This window comes from Camelus bactrianus, chromosome 3 (genome assembly GCF_048773025.1).
Source record: "Camelus bactrianus isolate YW-2024 breed Bactrian camel chromosome 3, ASM4877302v1, whole genome shotgun sequence".
NCBI lineage: Eukaryota > Metazoa > Chordata > Mammalia > Artiodactyla > Camelidae > Camelus > Camelus bactrianus.
Genome location: NC_133541.1, coordinates 65,768,448 through 65,790,040, shown reverse-complemented (window position 1 = coordinate 65,790,040; position 21,593 = coordinate 65,768,448). Strand labels below are relative to the sequence as shown.

The 21,593-nt window shown below is 39.3% G+C and overlaps 1 protein-coding gene across 16 annotated transcripts in view; it reads left to right on the top strand.

Annotated features, from left to right (window-relative positions):
• Positions 1–21,593, top strand: part of MCTP1 (multiple C2 and transmembrane domain containing 1) — a 483,190-nt gene that overhangs the window by 444,731 nt on the left and 16,866 nt on the right. For all 16 annotated transcript variants that reach the window (XM_074360364.1, XM_074360366.1, XM_074360368.1 and 13 more), the window contains one exon: positions 17,975–18,084. In XM_074360364.1, the coding sequence (XP_074216465.1) occupies positions 17,975–18,084 (110 nt within the window). Of the gene's footprint in view, positions 1–17,974; positions 18,085–21,593 lie in introns of those variants that run through there.

Here is a 21,593-nt window from a genome sequence, read left to right as displayed (position 1 = left end):
CTTGTTTTTATTTTCCAAGTTTTACACAATGAACATGTACTGTTTTACGACTGGAAAGAAGTACAATAAGTGTTATAAGATTGCATTCTAAAAAAATTCATGTTGCTCGTGCCATGTCTATCTATAGAAGAATGAGCAGCTATTTTAATGAGGACTAGTGAGAGTTTGCATTTGATCAGCAGTGCTTACAGACATCCTGGAAGGGATGGTGGTGGTATGTAAGTGGCAGCTGGTACATTTAGTGAGTATTGGAGGTACATGAAGGGATAATTTGAATGCTAATTACAGTATCACTCTGCACTTAGGAGGGATCACAGAGCTAGGATTAGAGTTCTTTGAACAGAGTTATATTACATTGAGATCTTTTCTGTAACAGTAGAGCTGATTATTTTTTTCCTTGTTTTTGACTATAGACAGATCTAGGTTCTGGTCCCCATGTAGCAACTTACATACTCTGTGATTTTTCTAAGATTCTATTTTTCCATCTGCAAAATGAGGCTAATAGTGTGATATTTGCAGGGTTGCTCGCAAAGTGCATTTCTAATTCAAGTGGAGAGTTTAGCCTGGGACCTGGCATATAGAAGACTTCTAGGATGCCTCCTTCCTTCTCCCCTTTCTGCTTCTCCTACACCCATTACTGTGTCCTGAGTGTGAACAAAGAATTGAAAGTTGGTTTAGAAATAGGGAAGGGACTAATTTGTTAATCAAATATTGTACTTAATCCTACTAATGATCCTTTAAGATATGGATGGTCCCACTTTATTAATATGGGAAGGGAGTGTTGCCTGGGGAGCTGTGACCATCCTAAGACCACAGTGATTAGCATCTATGATGTGATGATACAAAATATACACAGACCCTCTGTGACAGCTAGAATTTTGTTCTATGGAAAGAAGATGGAAATCCTCTATCGATTGTATTGCTGTACCTGAGGACACTGGAGAACTTATTACATTAGTATAGGTTTTGGATGTTTGCCTAAAGCCACAAACCTTTTGCTGTCCACCTTCTAGCCCTGAGAAATTCCTCATCACTCATACAAGTCCCACAAATAAGATAAAGCAGGACTTTTAATGAAAAATTATCTGCTCTTCCTTGCTCTCTGACTTCAATTGCATTAAATTTTTTTTTTCTAAAGACCAGATTCACAAAATGACTTTCCAATGTGTTTTCCTAATAATTTTTAGCACTCTAAACACAACAGGCTTACTTAAATAAGAAAGTAGATGAGAATGATCAAATTTGTCATATTTGCAATAGATATAATTACTCTATAATTAGGCAAAATTAAACTTTACATTTAGACAGTATAGGTATAAGACTTTAATATATAAAAACAATTTTATAAAGCCTCTCTGAAATGACTAAATTTGTAAGTGACCAAAATGTTGATTAAATTTCTCAATTAAGATAATAGGGTACTAAGGTGAAAGACACAAACTGTTTAGATGGATGAATATTTTATCCTGAAAGAAAAAAGTCATAGAAATCAGCAATGTTAAAAAAAAAAAATTCTAAAACTATGCTTCTTAAGTGCAGCCACTGGGGATTAACTACCCCCCGCCCCCCGCACTGATGAAACTCCCAGGGCGTTTGCTCCTAAGTGTCTCTTCCACAAAATGACTACACTGACACCTGGCACCACTGTTTTACATTTTTACTTGATACTGCCTGTTATCTCTGCTAAGCTAAAGGGAATAAATAAATACCCATTTACTAAAGAAAAGCATTTAAATGAGACTCAGAAATAGAAAAACAAGAATGCCGAAATTAGAAGGAACACTTTGACGTTTGGACTAATAAAGTTAATAATAAAAATTCTTTTAAAAAATGTCAATTTATAACGTTGTCTTTGTTTCCCCCAGCTAACTGTCTGTCTGGAGAATGATACTTTTATTTGTATTTCTGCATAGCAGCAGTTTGGCTCAGATAAAATGTCTAATTCATAATATCAGTAGATGTGCCAAAAAGTCACACAAACCAGAAGGTTAAAAATAATTTCTATCAACTCTGCACAGTGTGTTTGAGGAAGAGCAGATTGTTGTAACTTTCCTGCTTACAATCAGGGCGCGTTCGTAAACAGGCATTTAAAGGTTTGTATACAACTGATACCATAGAAACACCAAAAATCGGGTAGGAAAAGTCAATATTTAGTGTACTCTATCTTCCAACACTCAAGGATAGTAATGAAAATAATAGTAATGATATTTCAATGGTAATAAGTAACATTTTTGATGACTTACTATATACCAAGAGTAGGCGAAACATTTTACAAATGCTGGGTCAATTTACTGTATTAGACTCGGAACAATCTTAAATCCCTCTAAGTATGCAGCAGTTTATTAAGCTCTGCAAGGAAATATACCTCAAATGATTTTCTTTGTCCTCCTGGAATATATACTCAAAGAAAAGCGCTAGAAGGAAATCACTCCCTCTTGCAGCTATTTCTCAGCTCCTATCTGTTGGAAGTTTTCTTCTTATGTTTTTAAAACAGATAACTTGATTTTATATTGGTCAAGTTTTCATGCAATTAATGTGTGTGTATGTGTTTGGCTAGAGTTGCTAAAATTAACTGTGATCCAGAACTCGAAGTTGCTACAATTTTATCGCATAAGTTCCCAAATGGTGATGAACATCTATGTCTAGTTCCCTTCCGAAATACCTGGGAACAGGGCGTTAGCAGGGAAGAAGTGGGGCTCACAGGGTAAGAGGAGTGGAACTTACAGATAGCCAGCGGGCAGGGGCATCTTTGTGAGATGCCTAGTGAGCTCCTCCTGCTACTAGGTATGGCTCTGATACTCACTCTGGGTCACCACGTGTGTGCAGGGCCTTCTCTGTCACCAGTTCTTTCAGCTTCCATCGAAAATAATTCTTCACTTTTATTTGATGCCGGCATCCCTGTGCAAACAGGACTGGGGGTAAGAGGTGCAGTCTGGCATATAGATCTGAGGGATGCTTGTTTCAAGAACCAGAACTAATAGAACACACTTTACTGAAACTCAAAGAGCTGTGGTGGAACAGTAGTAACCTTTTTTTTCCCTTTACTGTGACTAGTTGGATGCAGATGCATCTGAAAGTCAACAAAGATCCTCCTGTCCTTCTCAGGAGCAGCAAATAACTGCCTGATAGACAATATAGGTCTGATGGGCCATTCACATACGTTAGAGACTGATTTTCTGCCACCATGCCAGCATAATGAAACCAACCTAAATTACCTGTGACCTGGCCAAGTTCTAGATTGTTTATTCGGTTCCCTAGCCAAGAACTGTCTTGAGTCTCCTTAGAAATCTAAAGAGCCAGGAATAAAAAGCAGGAATCGGTGAGAGAGAAAGAAAAATAGAGCCATGTCCTCTTGTTCTTTGGCACCAGATTTTGGCTCCAGTGCAGGCTGCATGACCAGTTTTCCTGGGCAGGGTCTGGAGAGGTCGTCTTGATCTAAAAGCAGGGAATTTTTTTTTTTTATCCTTATAGGAATAAATCATGGCCATTGAACACAATTCAGGTTGAAGCGTTTTTAACAGTAAGTTATGTGACATCATTTTAAGCTTCATGAAAGGGGGTTAAATAAAAGACTGGCTAGGCAAGACTGATAAATTCTTAATTTTATTAAGGCAGTGAAAGAGGCTGAAATGCAAAATCGATAGTGAGCAGGACAGTGCAGAGCTCATGTAAATCACCCAACAGAGCGTGTGAACCGACCTGATAAAGTGTATTTCCCAGTGAAAAGACAGTTTCACACCCGCCAACCTCCTCCACCAACCGCTGCTCCTGCTCACTCTCAGCTAATGGTTTGCTGCCTGCATCCCTGAGAAAACAGCAGCCGTTAGGGACTCCCACATCTTCACATCTCTCTTCTGCCAAATCTCAGATCTACTTGATGCACACTGCTCTCTTACCTTCCCCCGGGTCACAAGGAGGAGGTATCCCTGCCTCCCCCTCCACGTGGGCTCTAGCCCATCCCTTCCATGCGTTGTTCCTGTAGTTAGTGGCCCTTTTCTGGAGCATCCCTTTCTCCTCAACACGAGATCACTCTAAGAGCAGTGTTCTACTGTAGTGGAGCACTTCTCACACTTTAATATGCATGTGCATCACCCACAGATCTGGTTAAAATGCAAATCATAATTTAAGTAAGACTATATATCCTACCTTAAAAAAAAATCCCCACTTTTTACCCCACACACAAACTCACCAATACGCTCCCCATTTTTTGGTGGTCCCTTTACATCAAAACTTCGTGGGAGAGGTGTTTCCAATGTGTCTACTTTTCACTCACGTCCTCTGCTCAGTCCATCCAAAGCCCCCATCCCCACCACTGAGCTGAAATTGCTTCTGTCAGCATTTGCCGAATCCATTGTCAAGCCCATCCTGACCTCGCTGCAGAGTTTCAGAGGGGTTACCTTTCCCTCCTTCTTGAAACTACTTCTTTTGACTTCTAAGATGCCTCTTCCTAATTTTTCAGTCTCCTTAGCTGGCTCCCCCTGATCTGCTAAGTTTCATTGTGCTTTGGGGCTCTGTCCTTTCGCTGTTGGCTCCTTCTATTCCCATGACTCTAAATGTCTCCTAAATGCCAAGGATTGTTTCAAATCTCTATCTCTAGCCCTGACTAATGTATCCATCCATCTCCTGATGTCATCTCCTGGAGATCCAACAGGCACTTCCCATGGCCCCAGTGCAACTCTCCTTTGTCCCGAAGCTCTCTTCCTCTACCCTTCTCTAGCTCAATAAAACCAGCCTCAGGCACCCCATCCCTCAGCCAAGCATGTAAGCGTTCTTTGATTGCTCCTCTTCTCACCTAGCAGATCCAATCACTAAACGTGTCTATGGTGACTTTGAGACAGGAGGGAAGGGGGCAGGGCACAGCCATTAAAATAATTGACAGTGCAGTTAGCACCAACGTGATGGGAGATTCAGCTCCTGGTAGACCTTGAGCTTCAATGTACACTCACTGAAATACAGTAGCAGGCTAAATGGTACTCCACAGGTGCCGGGACAGTTTCAAGACTGACTATAAAAGGTCAAAAAGTGGGCTGTGGCCCAATTCCTGGGAATCCCAGCCCCTTCCCCAGAGTAGTTGGAATAATGCTCCCAGTTGTTAGCATATAAAGTGGCCAAGACCATAAAAACTAGCAACACTGCACCTGCAGGCCTCGCAGCCCCTCACCTTCTGAGCCGACCCGCACTCTGTCTCTGGAGCGTGTATCTACGTTTACTTTAAACTGAGCACCCAATCCCCACACCTCGTGGTGGCCTTTCTCTTTCCTTCTGAAACAGTGCGCACTGTGTCTATGGAGTATGTAGCTCTCTGAATAAATCTACCTTTACTCAGCTGTGGCTTACTCTTGAATTCTTTTCCTGTGCAAAGCCAAGGGCCCACACTTGGCGGGGCACATCCCCAGGACTTAACTGAGACCTGGGACATGGCCATCCTCTCGCACCACATTTTTTTCCTGTATCAATTTTACTTCCAGAACATCCTGGATATGCCTACCTTAGTCTAAGCTATCATCCCCTTGTGGACTACAACATAGCCACCTATCTTGTTTTTCCTCTACATTATGCCTAAATGTTCTTTAAAAAATGTAAATTAGATCATGTTACTTCCCTGGTTGACACCACTGTACTGGCTTCCCACGCTTAGAATAAAATCCCCACTGCTTACTTTGGTTTCCGAGGCCCTCTGTGGCACTGTCTGCTTCTCTGATACATTCCTACTCCACTCCCCGCTTCCTTGGCCCCCATGTTTAGGCGTCCTTTGTTTCCTCAAACAAGTTCGGTTCCTTTCTTTCTCCCTTAGTGCATTTGCACTGCCTGTACTGGTTCCCCTGATCTGTTTCTGGTTAGTTCCTTCCTTGTTCTGGTTATTGCCTGTTTGCTTCCAGGTTGATCCTCACGCACCCTTTTCCTGCAAACCACATTGTCCAGCTCCCTGGACAATGACTTTTAGAGGACTTGGCCAATGGGAGATGCTGGAAGGAGGGAAGAAGGTTGAGGGGAGAATTTCCTTCTCTCTCTCTGTGTCTTTCCTTTTTCTTCCTCCCTTCCCCACATGCACCACCTCTGGGGTCACTTTCCAGGAGTGACTAGGTGCTGAATCTCCTTGGTGTTTCAGCTCCCCACCCGACAGAGACAGCTTCTCTTCCATAATCCCAAATACTGGCAAGCAGCCCCATCCCTGGCTCCAGCTCCTGCCATGGTTAGTCCATGTGGTCTAGCATCTCGGTCCCAGGAACATCCCTCCCTCAGGTAGCGGCTTCCTGCTCTGCCGATGGCTGTCACGCTCTTATTCTTAGCTCTTCCTTCCCCAGTACAGCTACCTCTCTGTGTTAAATTCTGTTTGTTTGAAATACCTAGAGTAGTTTCTATTTTCCTGACCAAAGTAAGTCTCAGCTTTGAGGTTGATCCTCAGAGTAGCCCTCCCTGACCTCTGGGTCACTCTCCAGCATGTGCACCTATTTCGAATCTCTTCATTGCATTTTCCCCTTCGTGTTATTTTTCTTCTTTGTTTGCTTATGTGTTTGTTGGGTTCTGTCTTATTTACACTGTAGCCCCAGAGTCTTGAATAGTGTCTTATATGTAGTTGGCATTCAATAAGTACATATTGAAAAAATGAATAAAGGCAATGGACTGAGATTTGGCTAAACAGAATACTGTTCAAATAGGGAGGTGATGTGAATGAAGTAACTGATCATTAGGCTTCTAAATACAAACTCCAAAAAAGGGAAGGGAAAATAAAGGAAAGAGGGGGGAAGAATAGGCAAACAAAAAAGAAAATAATTCCCCTTGAGTGGAAAGATAGTGGCGAGAAGGAAGCTAATCAGTATTTAGTATCTACTAATGTGCCAGTTGCTTTCGGTACATGGTTTCATTCTGTTCCCATATCAACACTAAGGTAGACATTATTTCCATTTTCCTGATGGGGAAACTGAGTACCTGAGAGGTTAAGTAACTTGTACAAGGTCACATGGCTGTGAAATGCCCATCGGGATTCCAGCCCACAGTCACCCTCTGCCTGATTAGGACAAGCCCAAGAAAGTACATCATAACCTGGATCCATGTCCATCCTGCTTTTATTTTAAATACAGAACAGTTAAAGGCAGGTACATAAACTACCCTGTGCAAAGGACTTATTTTACCCTATGAAACCAATGGCCATCTCCAGCATAAGAATTTGAGATACTTTTTCCAACTGATTCCCAGGTTTTTCTTGCCCTTTCTCACTTCCTTCCCCCTTTCCCCAAATAAACTGAAAGACAGACCATGATCCACACAAGTAAGTGAACAAAAAATATTGCCATCGGTTCAATGAAGCTGGCATTTTCTTCCAGGTTGACCTTAGAATGAGCCTGTTTCAGTGATTTAGTCTGTAGAAAGGAAGGGGTTCAGGAGATAGGCCCACCCCATATATCAGCAGCATCCCAGAGAGCACCAAGCTGCTGTTCAGGTATGTGCTACATATGGCATCAATAGAGCAAGATGGTCTAGTTCCCTCTAAATCCACCCGGCCCTTTATCTGTACCAACGTCACCTCTGTGTTGTTGAATTTCACTGAAGAGCCCTGTTACCTTCTTAAAGGGGACAACCGCGTTCTCAGTCTTGTCCTTGATTTCCTACATCATGCCCACGCCTGAAAATGATGGATGGTATTAGATTCTGCAGTTTATAGGGAAACTGAGGGAGAAAAGCCCCAAATGATGGAACGAATTGTTTTTTCCTAATACTAATCTCCCTTATTTGGTGGGTTCAAATCAGGCCATTAACACGACTTTGATATTGCTTTCTCCTGATTTGTTCTTAAGACCTTTTTCTATCCCCAAACATCATGCTCTCAGAGCACTGAAAACTTAGAGCAAACAAACAAATCATGGAAATTAAATAGCAATAAAACTGTTGTTGGCTTCATATAAAAAATATTATCCAGTATTTAAATGGCGATTATTTCCAGAAACTTGGCAATTGTAACCATACAAATGATGAAATTGATTCCAGTCACAGTCCATCTTTGTTTGGAAAGGAAATACCAGTAGTGTTTGAAAAATGGATTATTAAAGACCTTGATTTGCTGAAGGTGGCTCATATGTTCTGTTTGCTAACACAGCATCTTGTTGGAGAAAAAAAAAAAATAAGTGCAGCTTTTCCCTACCCCAGATTATTTTCACTACAGATCTTTAGAGCAGGAAATAAAAAACAGCTAATGGTTCATGGGGCATGTGGAATTAGTTTAAGCCAAGCCAAGCCTTGGTCCTGCTGACCGCCTCCTCTTTCCTGTGCTGTTTTGTCTATGCCGGCCTTAGAATATGTCAACAAATCTCTTTTAAGCTCAGATGGGAAGAAAGGATGGAGATTCTCTCTCTTTCTGTAAGGGAGTAATTTACAACAGATGTGCTTTTTTAGAAAGGTACAAGTTTGTCTTGTAAAATATTTGTAAAGAAAAATAGCCTCCGGATTTCACAAAGCAGTTCTTGCTTGGTCTTGGAGATGTCACAAAGAGCATTGCTTTCATAATACTAACGTGATTATTTTCTCACACAATTTGATTAAATTCAAGGTTAGTTTTTGAGAAGAGCTAAGCTGAAGTATCTAAAACAATGTAGTGAAGAAATACCATATGTGACTTGATGGCATTTTTGACAGTGACCTGACAGGAGCCCAGTTTCAGTCAGGAGACAGGGGTTCAAGTCCCAGGAACACTTTCCAACTAGTAATGGGATCCTAGCTTCTCCAAGCCTCACTTTCCTTATCAATAAAATGGGGAAGCCACCAGCCTCTGCTATCCAAGTGGGAAGACAAGTTAAAAGTGCTTTATAAAGTCCTATACAAAGGGAAATGACTTTCATAACAAATCCATTCAAGAGAACATCTTTAAGGTTCCACATCCTCATGCATATGCTTTTGTGTATATATAATAAAAGGACTCTTTTTTTTTTTTTTTCTAATTAAAACCTATACTACTAAGTAGACTAGCAAGAAAGCTTGTGCTGTTTAAACAATAAATTCTGGGCCCGATTCAGCCATGAGGCTTCTTGAAGAACAAATCACTGATTTTAACGGGAAGTTTTACCTGCCTATGCATTGACAGAGAAAAGTCGCAAGATAAAAAGGTGTGTCCAAGTATGACTAGCTTGGCCTTGGAGAATGTACAACTTTCAGCAGGCAGGGAATACTGTAAAGAGATGAACTGACTGCTCATCTTTCAGATCCCATGTCTCAGATGAGAACAAATATGGTTGGAGGCACCAAAGCAGAGAGAGTATAGCCTGGGGTAGAAGTCTGAGTTGGGATGACAGGCATCTGGTCTTTGGTTTCCTCATGTAGGGAAACTAACACCCATCACCCTTGTGTGACTGTTGCAAGGAGCGAGTAAGATGATACATGTGAGAGAATCTGATTGTATTAGATGACAACGAAATTATATAAACATATTACTTCTTAGGTATATCGGAAATAAGGTGTTGTGGGGCATGATGGGGCGGCTGGTCAGTGAGCCAGTGACACACAGGTTGATGAAAGAATTTACAGAGATTAAGTGTAAGAATAGGAAGGAATTTACTAGAGTACACTGTCACAGACAACAGCAGGCCACACAGGTAAGCGGTGCCCCTGTGAGCCCCGGGATGGAAGTACAGGGCCGTTTATTGGAGGAGCTGGTGGTCACAAAGGGCTGAGGGCTGTGTGATTAGCTTGTGCACAAGTTCTGATTGGTTATAGGTGAGGTAAGAAGTTTAGGGTCTAGGAAGGGTGGTGGGGTTTATGACTCTGATAAGGTGGGTTGAAACCAGTCACCTAGATCTCCTTGATCTATTATGAGGTTGAGCACTACCCAGGGCTATCAGTTTGTTAGGGCAAACACACCCAGCAAAGGATGTACTTTATCTTTTGAGGAATTGCCAGCAGATATCTGAGAGCCCCGGAATGGGGGTTTGTTGGACTTTGAAGGACATCAGTTGACCCCACAGAAGGGAGAAAACTGTACGACACTTAGCATTGAAAAGGTTTTTTTTTTTAATACTTTCTTTTCAGTCTCTTCAAATTAATAATATTAATGTCTTGTAGGTACTGAGCACTTCCTATGTTCCAGACATTTGTCATAAATGCTTTAAATGGATTAAGCTCATTTCATTTTGCAACCATCAAAGGTAGGGTCTGTTACCATCCTCATTTTACAGATGAAGATACATAAATTCCTCAAAACCACATAGCTAGCAGGGAGGGTGTAGCTCAGTGCTAGAGCTGCTGCTTAGCATGAATGAGGTCCTGGGTTCAATCCCCAGTACCTCCATTAAAAAATAAAAAAATAAAAACCTAATTACCTCCTCCCACCCCCAAAAAACTCCACAAGCTAAGGAAATAATGGAGGCAGGATCTGAACCAGGCTTACCAACGAGCCACTTAGTCAGAAACCCAGTCATCTTCTAAGACTCTGGTCATCTAGCATAACATCCTCACAGCCTTCTCTAAATTCTCCGTTGCCCTCTCACCTGTGCATCTGAATGCCAATCAGATTTAAAAACAAATTTGGAAATGAAACAAATGCTTTCAAAAGAGATGTTTAAAAACGCATACACGTACACACAAGTTTTTCGTTAGAAATTGGGATAAAGAACTCGCCTGGCATTGCTGTTTGGATTCAGAAACAAGCCAGTGTGTCTGTTTCCTGTGGTCACTCAGCTTACAGTACGGAACCCATAGGAAGGGCTGGAGAAATCCCATCTGCCAGCAAGGTCCTCAGATAAGCTTCTGAATGGCTCTGAGGGGCAGAGTCGATTCCACACCATTGTTAATCTTCCTTGTAAAATGGCTAATTTGTCACCAGAAGGGATTTTAGGACACACCTTACTTAACCTTTTTTTTTTTTTTCAAATGAGGTCTAAGGACTGGCAGTGACTTGTCCTAGGCCACCCTAATCCTGAGTATGTGTTCACATTTTCAAAACCTTTCCACAGTGTGTTCATTCTGATTTTACAGAAAACTCTGCGAGGCATACACATTCGTATCTCAACACAATCCGAGGTGAAAGAATCCTTTGTCACTCATCTTCCTGTCTGGTTACTTGGGAACAGCAGCCTCGCAGCTTCTGTTGTGGCTTCTATCAAGCTGAGCCCAGAGCCAGGCCCACTGGCCCTTTCACAAGAGTCTGTCTGAAAGCAGAGCTGCTCCTGGGACGGAAAGCCTGGAGACGGGGTGGTCTGTAGAGCCGCTCTCTGCAAAGTGTACTTCCTGCCTGCTGGCCAGGAGGTTTAAGTCAAAGGTTTTGATACTGATATATGGTCCTAACCTTTCAAGAGCTTTCAAGAACTGGTAGAACAGTTATAAGGAGTTTTTTATAAATCATTAGGAGGAGGGAGATTTGCAAGTCCCTTAGGGCCTCCTTGATGAGGGGTTTGCATAGCAAGAAATGTGGCTCCAGGGAACTTGCCCTCTGGCCCACAGGCCACAGGTACACCTGCATCCCTGGGTGCTTTCCATAAGGTTTATTTACGGTTAGATTGAATGGAAATTCAACAATTTTATGCATACCCTTTTACAAATAATAATGACTTTTGCTTAATTAGAACTTAACCCAGGTAGTTAACAAGTTTTGTTTTTGCCTTGACTTCAAGTCATTTTTCTTTCTCATCTAAGCTGTGTTCCTTCCCTTCCTCGTATTCACCGCCAGGCTCTCTCCATCACCTCCCTATCCTCCTTCCCTCCATGGGGTGTCTCGTCTTCAAGTGGTCCTCTCCCCCTTCTCTTCCCTCAGTCTCCTCTCTTTTTTCTTTCTTCTTTTCCTTGTTCTCTATCTTCTCTTTCTTTCCTCTCTTCTTCCCCCTTCGTTTCCTTCTATTTCTTTCTTTCTTTGACTCTCATCATAACCTTAGCAGTACCAGCTGCTGTTTTTAAATGCCTGCTGTTTACATTGCCTAGGCCAGGGGATACCTCTTTTCAAATTTTTGTTATTTTATAGTTACCTTCAAAGTTACATGCAAAATGTATAACATTAAACTAACAAGGCAAGGCACAACTAAATATGATTAAAAATTAGGAATAGGTAAATGCTCATTCTGAGGGGCAAAAAAGCATAGAGTCAGCAGAAGGGAAGACAATCTTCTCAGTGTAACATTATAAAGAATCTGCCATCATTTTCTAAAATGGAATCTGACAAGTTAACACTAAGTCATCTCGGGCAAAACTAAACATGCATAAAAGGTTTCCTGTATTTGGGGATTCTCTCTAATTTTGTTTGTCTTTCTAAAATTTTGTTTTTAATATAAACAAAAATAGGTAAAAATAATTTGAATTCTCTTAATAAGGAATTGTATCTATAATTTTATTATTGCTGCTACTTCCACTACTAATAGACAGGCATTTTACTAAACACCCTACACGCTTATCCTATTTAACTTAGTCCTCTTTATAACTCTGAGATATAAATGTTTTTGACAATTGTTTTATTCTCTAAGAGAAAATACACTATTTTAAATGGTGTCCATATGTCCTCTTAACCTTAACTATCTCAGAATCCTTCTATGTTTCAATGGAGGGTTCCTATTTTCAAGGTTAATATCAGGAAGAGAGCCAAGGCACCAAGTAATCTGGGTAAAATTTGATACAATAAAAACTAAGTAAGACACTGGGATAAGACTCAGGAGTCTCTGTGAGTTGCTAAGTTGCTCTCTGTGAGAATTTCAGTATTCCAGATTTCAGGCTGACAGGTGGTTTTCTGTATCTAAAAAGGAAGGAATATTGGCAAAGAGAAAACATTTCACCACTTTGTATGCCTTTAGTCTATCTCTCATGTCTTATATACTGCCATAGGTTAGAAATATAGACCAGAGAGGAAGTCCTGTTTTGCAGGGCATTTTACTAAGAGAGTTATGCAGCAAAACCATCTTTAGCATAAAAAATAAATCACATGAAACAAACATATTCCAAACACAATTGTATACTTTGTGCTGTGTGAGGCTCTTCGCTCACAGAAGAGCTGTAGTCAACAGTAAACTGTAACAATTTTGTCTCATAGCAAATATCAACCTTACTGCTCACCTTTTGCTAGAGCTTACATAGAAAGACTTTAAAGGAAAAGCAAAATTATGATCCTGAGTAGCTCTTTGAGGTGGCAAATCTGCATGCTTCCTCCGGGAAATAATAAGTAAGGTGGAATATGCCCTGGTTTGCTGGGACAGTTCTGTTTTACTTTCATCCTGATGTAAGACTTAATAGCTCCCCCTTTATACTATCAAGACACATTCTCACCCTACAAAGAAAGTGAAATAACATTAATTTTATAACAATATTTCGAGCAAACATATTCTACATACCCAATATGATCGATACAGCACAGGTGTTCAACAGATTCATTTTCTGTACCGTCAAGCAGGCTGACAGTGACCTCTTTGGCATTAATAACCACGGCAGGATGCAGCTGGGTGCACGAAGAACCCAAGCCCACAGTACACATCCCCTGACACCTGTCACTCTGGCTTCTTCCGATTTGGAACAGAATCAGTGAGTAGGGGCACTTGTCATTTTGGCTTGAAAGTCAATGAATAGGATTCTCCAAATATATAAGGAGCACATATTCATTCTTTACGTCTTTAGATTTTCCTAAATATCCCACAGCTAGGAAGTAGATATTTCTTTGGAAAAAAAATCTACTTAACTTTCTGTTGTGACATGTTATCGTAAAATAAGTGAATATGAATCACTATCATTCAAATTTGTACTTATTGGTATTTTGTGGACTAGTAAAAACAGCAAGATCTTTAAAAATTATATAGAATCATTAGAAAAACTTGTACAGTATAAATCTCACATGTTTTCAGATTTATAGTTATAGCTCTTTTTTATGGGTAATTTTTTTTTTACATCTTCAAAAGAAACCTTAATAATGTATTAAAAAAAAAAGTGTCACCACCAAGCCTTTGGATGATTAACTACCCTATGATATTTCTTTCATCCAAGCTGGTTTATAAAGGAAAGCAAAAACGACAATAAAAGAAATGTACCAATTTATTCTCTACTAATAAAGTATTGAACATTAGCGAAAAAAGTGTGAAATATTGGAATGCAACACAGAGCAATTCCATTACCTAGTGCAGTTTTGGGTCATATACTGTATATAAAGAGTAATTACTTCATTGGCTGGAGACCACAGTGGAAGAATATAGAATTTGATGAAAGAGATTTTAAAATAAAAATTTTATCCCAAAGTATTTGCTTCTCAAAACTTTGCCAACATTTACAGACCATTTTATTTTGGATTTTGGTGGCCAGGAGTGAGGGGCTTGAGGGTGGGACGGGCGTATGGAAGAAAGAAAGAAAATTAAAAGTGAGCAGATTTTTAAAAAAACTCTTTAGCCAATAATAATACACCAGTACTTGTATTTAAAGTATCTACTGAAAAACAGCCTTTGTAGGTGCCTGAAAAGACATACCTTACTAATGAAGATTCCGTACTTCATGTTTGCACACTGCATTGCTGACATCAAATCTGGTGGTTTCTAATATATCTGCCACCTTTGAATCAAGTTTCTGGATTTTATTTTCTTGCTGATCACAGTATTTACAGGAATAAGTTTCTAAATGTTTGCAAGTCTTTTCTTCTTGTTTCTCTCACGGGGATTCTGGGTAGGAACTGAAAGATTCCTGGGTAGAAATGGGAAGGTCACATGGTATATCACACAGAGAACAGATTCTGGAGTTGGCCGGTTGTGGTCCCAATCCAAGCTCTGTCACTTTTCTGTGAGCCTCAGTTTCCTCTTCTATAAAGTGGGGAAAAAAGTCTACATTGTAGGATGGTTGTGAGGATTGAATGAGCTATGTGAACAGCACATTACAGTGCTTAATGAGTGTCTATTTACACTTTGCTTTTGTCCTAAAAATAATTTAGAACACAAAAAAATACCTTAAGAAAAAATAGATAAACCTTGTAAAGTCGTGCCCAGTGAGTACCAGTTCATTCATGTCTTCTACACATGTTACTTTAATAATGATAATGGGGAAAATCAGGGAATTATTTTGATTATAAAAGTGAAACATACTAATTGTAAAGAATTTGAATATTTCAGGAAGGTGTGAAGAAGGTAAACATCCATTACCTTTAATATTTTGACACATTTCCTTCATCTTTTTTCCAACCTAGCCATTTCAAGGAAAAGTTAGGATTGTACTCTATCACATTTACTTCCCAGTCTTTTCATTTTCTATTAGATCATAAACATTGTCATTGTCTTTAAGCAGTATTTTGTGATTTTCTTATAGTCTATCAGTTGTATGTAACACAATTAATCCCACCCAACATGTTAGTGACTTTTCTTTTTTTAATAATACATATAAATGTAATGAATTTTTTTCAGATGTTTATTGAATATATTGGAAATCCCACCCCTTGATTTGTCATACTTGTTGAAATCTTTTCCCATGTAATCTTTTAAATTTATGATGAATTTTGACAAAATAACTTTTAAATTTTATGTAACTTTTGCTAGCAATTCTTCTTTGTGGTTTCCCTTACTGCTTGTATGTTTAGAAAGTTCTTTCCTATTCCAAGGACAATAAATAACTTACTTATTTTTTCCTCTATTTTTATAACTCATTTTTAGCTTTTCACTTTTTAATTAATCTAGAATGTATTTGGGGTACCTTAATTTGAGGTAGATGGTGGGGTACATTTGAGCTATTTCAGATAGGTTTAATAATCTACTAAGGTAGGATTTAACCTAATTTTCCCCCAATAGTTAAAACAATTGCCTAGTAACAGTACTTCCTTCTTTATAATAGATTTATGATGGTGTTTTATCATGCAGTGATCTCTTTTTCAATGCTTATCTTTCGTATCTTAATTACTGAAGTATCTGGTACAATAAATGCTTTCTCATTATTTATCTTTTGCAAACATTTCTTGATTATAGGTACTCATTTATTTTTCCAAACAAATTTTAAAAACACTTTATCAAATCCTTCCCATTTCATTCCACTCGAAACACATTAGGATTTGCTTGAAGTTGCATTAAATCTTTATGTTCAACTAAAAAAAAATATTCTTTTAATATTCAGTATTCCAGTGCAGAAACATAGTATCTCTAATTTCTTAATATAGATTCTGTACATTTCTTGTTAAGATATGGCTAAGTATTTTCCATTTTATTGCTATTGTGAAAGAAATATTTTTCACATTATTTCAAGCTGGTAAGACATTATTCTCAATGAACTTTTTATTGTATAACCAGCATGCTTCGACTCCAGCTCTATTTATTCTGCATTTAAAAAAATGTTTATAAGAGCACTTTACTTCATAGTGAAAAATGAACTGAGATGGTGCTTGAGAGAGGACACTGAAGGCCATGGAGATTATTAGAGCAGACTAACTTTGTAATTAAGGAAGGAGCCTCTGGTTATCCATGTTATTTAAAAATGTACAATTAATTGCATAGGTGAAATGAATGCATTTTGCGTTATTACTGGGGAGGGGAAAAAAGACAAGAAATTGATGCACCCCTGTCATAATGACAAGTGAAGGGCGACTTTTGAAGACTGTGGGGACTCTGAGAGTGTGTAATTGTTCCTTATACTTTGAGCCTTATGTATCTCGTCTACCTCATTGCCTGACAGTCCGTTTTGGCATAAGCAAGATGAATAATGTAGACAGTATCTCCCATGGGAATTGAATTTGAAATGAAGGCTCTAAGTAACTGGTATCTAAAGGTTATGTTATAAGACTGGCATCCATGTCCTCAGTCCCACTGTACCCTGTTGTCCTCACACACGTCATTCACTTGCCCTCGGTTTCTAAGGTGGCAGGATGCCAGCCCCAGCCAAGTGTTCACAGTGCAAAGTGCTTTAGACTCTTCTGAAATAAAGTCAGTATGTAAATGTGCAACATGACGACATTATTATTCTAGCTTCCTGGCTGCTTTCAGCCAGCACTGACTGCCACATGAGGTCTCAAGTGTTCTGGCACAGTGTGCGAGTGTTCAAAAGAAGTTAAAGGAATGAAATTGGATCTACATTTCCATAGATATTCAAGCTGGCATGGGGGAATGGAGTCATGGGTTGGATGGTCTCCACCAAACAGTCTAGGCAAGTGCCTGTGATGCCAGGCTACTAAGCAGAATTTTCCATCGTGAAAGGCCACCATGATTTCTTCCTCTGGGTCTAAAATTACAAAATGTGCACATTTCCCCTCGGCTGACACCACTCTCTGGATGCTTTATGCTCAGTCCTCACCTGCCCATCCCCTGGAGCACACCAGCTTTGCTTAAATCCAGCCCAAATTTTAAAATGGAGAATTAAATAAAAAGAGGGGAAAAAATCCCTAGTTCGAACCCTGACTAATATAGCATGAAATATGTGACTATTATTCTCAAGATGGGGGCTAAGATCTCACTGTGATCTTAGCTACTTAAGTTGCTGTTTAGGAAGGGTCCACTTACTGGATTTCAGATGATCTTGTACATATGTATGTATGTATGTATGCATGCATGCATGCATGCAGTTTTCATTGCTCATGAGTCTTCTTACTTGCACCCAGCATCCTTGCTGTTAAAATATCTGAAGCCAAGACCAAACTTAGGTCTATTGGTAATGGGGCCAAGAAACTGGGTCTGCCAAGTCTTACAAGTCATGGTGGGTCCCAGGTCAGCACAGATTCCAGATTTGGTCATTCTGAGACCTGATCTCGCCCTTACATCTTTACACCTCCCCTCCCCCCCTCCCCCTGGCTGAAATGTTCTTGTTCTTCAGGGCAAGAGCAACAGAGTCTCAGTCTTGGGCTTTGCAGCCACTTTTCTACTTAGGCTGATAATGCTGGGTACTCTTCCTCCTCCACCTCCGATGATACTGGGAAGTTTTCATGGGCTCTATGTATGCATTTATATATATGCAAAAATGAAATTTAAGTTTAAAAATGTAAGAGTGGGACAATTAAAAGAATTCAAGCACTGAAGAATATCTTTACTCATAAAGTCTCTTTCTCTCTCTCTTTTTTATTGTATTTTAGGACAGTGAAAAAAAGGGATTTATAAATAAAATCTATGCCATCCAGGAGGTATGCATCAGTGTCCAGAATATCCTAGATGAAGTGGCTTCCTTTGGCGAAAGGATAAAGAAGTGAGTGATGCTGACATGTGAGCCCTGGCCTTCTGTGGGACAATGTCCATTTGTTTCTCAGAGGGTGAAAAGCCACATTCTTTCTGACAGGGGACACTTTTTCTGGGTGATGTATCACTCAGTTTCATCATTATTTACTTTGTTTCTGCCAGTCTTTGGTTTTATGAAAGTTCCGTCAATTTCCTTCCTGGAAATTTAGAACATATTGGTTGGAAAGAAGTCATACTTGTAGCTTTGAAGAAATAACACCGTCCTAAATTTTCTCACATTTTCAGTGAAACTTTGTTCTTATGCAGAATATGAAATCGTGATAGGAAAAAAAAAAAAAACTAAGCTAAATAAGGATTTCAGGTAATCAAGACACACCTGCATTTTATTATTGGATGAGTTATATTTTCATGAAGTTACTCTAAATTTTTAAAATACTATATTTTATATATAGCACCCTGCAAAAATATTCTTTCAATTTTGTGGATTTAAATAGCTGAGATCATAATCACAGATAAAAGAAGCTAATGCTTTTAGAAAATAAACATAAATTTATAGTTTTAAAAAAACTTAATTTTTTAAACGAAGAAAATATAACTTCATTGAGATCTAATGTAAAATTAAGAAACTTATATTGTGTTTTACTCTAAGTTGTTTTATTTACTAATATATTTTTTAAGAAACTTTCATTATAAAAACGGTAAGGCAGATTTATAATTAATTATCAGTAAACAAGATACTAAGGCCTCATATTACTAAACTATGTGAAAAGTGGCCTACATAATGATTTTTAAATGGTCTTTTCAAGAGGGGGTGCTGTATATCTGGAAAAGCCTACATTTTCCCAGTTTCATGTATCGATTCATTGTTTATTATTCATAACCAGAAGTGTTCTGCAGATTTGGGTAACCTTAGGCATACACAGAAGTTGAAAGGAGTAAATTATTTACACTAAAGGTGTGAGTCATTCATCTGGTGCTTTTCATGTTTCAAGGGATAATGCATTTTATTTTGTGTATTTTTTTAATACATTTCCACATGTGCATAGGTGCTGACTTTCCACTTTCTTATATCGGATTAGACAGAACAGACTCCCTCTCACTCCCAAATGTGCCTCTGAGCAACATTCAGTCTTAGACTTCTGAAGACTGATTTCCACGTCTTTTCTTTTTCTCCATGTTATTTCCAGCTCGTAGACTGTTCCCCTGCTCTCTACAACCTATCCGCTGACACATTGTGTGAAGTCCCAAATGGGGCATTTCCCTATTGAGTGTTGTCCTTTCTCTGAGGTACCTGACAGAAACCTCTCATTTATACCAGAAGATCCTGGGGGCAGCTCTGAGGTCACGATGGTGAATACCTGAGTGGGAGAGGCTGCTTCATAACACTGGGTGGTAGGAGACCTCAGAACAGGTGCTGGGCTGGAAAACATTATGGCCAATTGAAGGACACCACCAGATCCTGGCTGTGGACCAGTCTTGGGAAAAACTGGGTTGTGCAGAACTTTCCAAGGTATAGCCAGGAATTGGTTGAGGTATAGGAACAGCATAGGATCCAGTGAGTCTTGTAGGAGCCATCTTTTCTGCACAATGTTTGGAATAGTGAAAAAGAGAAACTCCTTTGGGGTCACATAGGGTAAAATGCATCTATCCAGAAAGCAGATTCAGAAGCAATCTTTAAGTACAAAATGAAAGCCTTCATAATTACCACATCTTGTTACTAAATAATCATTCCAGAACTTTCTTGAATTGTGTCTCTTTTGGGGTGTAAGATCATATTCTAGATTTAGATTCCATAATGCACTGTGGAAATAGAAAAGGGCAGTCTTTTTTTTCCCTGACATTAACTACACTGCTATTCTTTGCCATTTATCCTTCCAAGAGGAGTAAGGAGAACACAGGGAGCACTGCCGTGAGCCTGCCCAGAAGGAGGCAGGGCCCCCGCACATGGAGTGGTGGAGGGATGGCTCTGAGCTGAGCCACAGGAAAGCAAGCAGATCCTAAGCCTTCTGTTCTCTCCACAAGCAGGCAGAGGCAAGGAAGCATAGGTGTCAGTGAAGGAGGAGAGGCATCCTTTTCCTGGTGACAGTTACAGGACATTCATTCTGGCCACAGGAGGAAGAAAACATGACAGAAAAGCCAGACCCCAAGAGTTACAAACTCTAAAAATGAGATAAGCAGATTGATCCAGCTTTGGCTCTTTTACTAGAAAAAAAGCATTTTTAGGAAACATTTGACCTAGAGAGAGATGAAAAGCAAGCCATATGCCACAAAGCTAAGGAATAACTCTTAAGTGATCTGCTGAAGGGCAGTGCATGAGAAAAATCTCTTGACAGTCATCCTTTATTGGAACAAAACCTGCCCTGGAAAACCCCACCCTAAGTGAATATAACATTCTTTATCAGGAAATTATAAGAAATAAAAAACACAGACATTTATTTATCCACGTCATGTACAATTCCGTATTTTCCTGAGGTGTCTTTAGGGCCCATCTCGTGGCTTTATAAAAAGAAATGCCATACTTTAGACTCCGAGAGTTGATCAGTTCCAGTAATACCACTTGGATTCACATAAACATGTTACCATCACTACCAGTCTTCCTTGGCCAGTAAAAGCTGTTCCCATTTTATAAAGGGGAAAGTCGACGTTTACAGAGGTTGGCTGTCTGAAGTCAAGAAGCAGAATCTAGGCTTTGAAACACAAATTTACTACCTTGTCTTTTTTCATTAAATTATGCTAGAGAGTCCCTCAAAAAGATGTGTTTGTCCCTCTTTGGAGGCTGAACATTGATGCAGTGGTATGCAGTAAACAGCAATATGGTTATAAGCCCAATCCTGAAGGCTCCATGCAGTGGTTCTGTGTACTTTATAATTTTGCCACTCTCTTGAAAACTACCAGAGATTCACTACAGCTTTTCTACACAAAAAGCCTTAAACTATATTTTCCATGTTCCATTTCCCTGATTTTCTTTATATATATATATAAAATTTATTTGCCTGATTTCCTACATCAACTTTTTTCCCTTCTGTCTTGATTCTTCTTTTTTTTCTCCTTTTTGTCCCATTAAATTCTTCCCATCTTAGTACTCTTTGTAACTTCCTCTCTCCTTCTGTTCACTGATCCCACTTTCATTCTTTGTTCTGATGTTCTCTCTCTGTCAATACTCAGTCTTGCTGCCTTCCTTGACCCTCTACATTTTCAGTCACCAGCAGTGAGAACCCTGCAGACCCATCAACCAGGCCTCATTATAACCCACACTTTTCCAGCTTACACTCCTTTTTCACTAGCCCCCTAAAAATCAACCACATTCAATGCTCTCCTTTGCTAGAAACAATATAGGGAGAATAGTAGGGAATGCTATTTCTTTATTTTCTTGTATATATATTTTTTATTGAAATATAGTCAGTTTACAATGTTGTATCAATTTCTGGTGTACAGCACAATGCTTCAGTCATACATGAACATATATACATCCATTTTCATATTGTTTTTCACTATAAGTTACTACAAGATACCAAATAT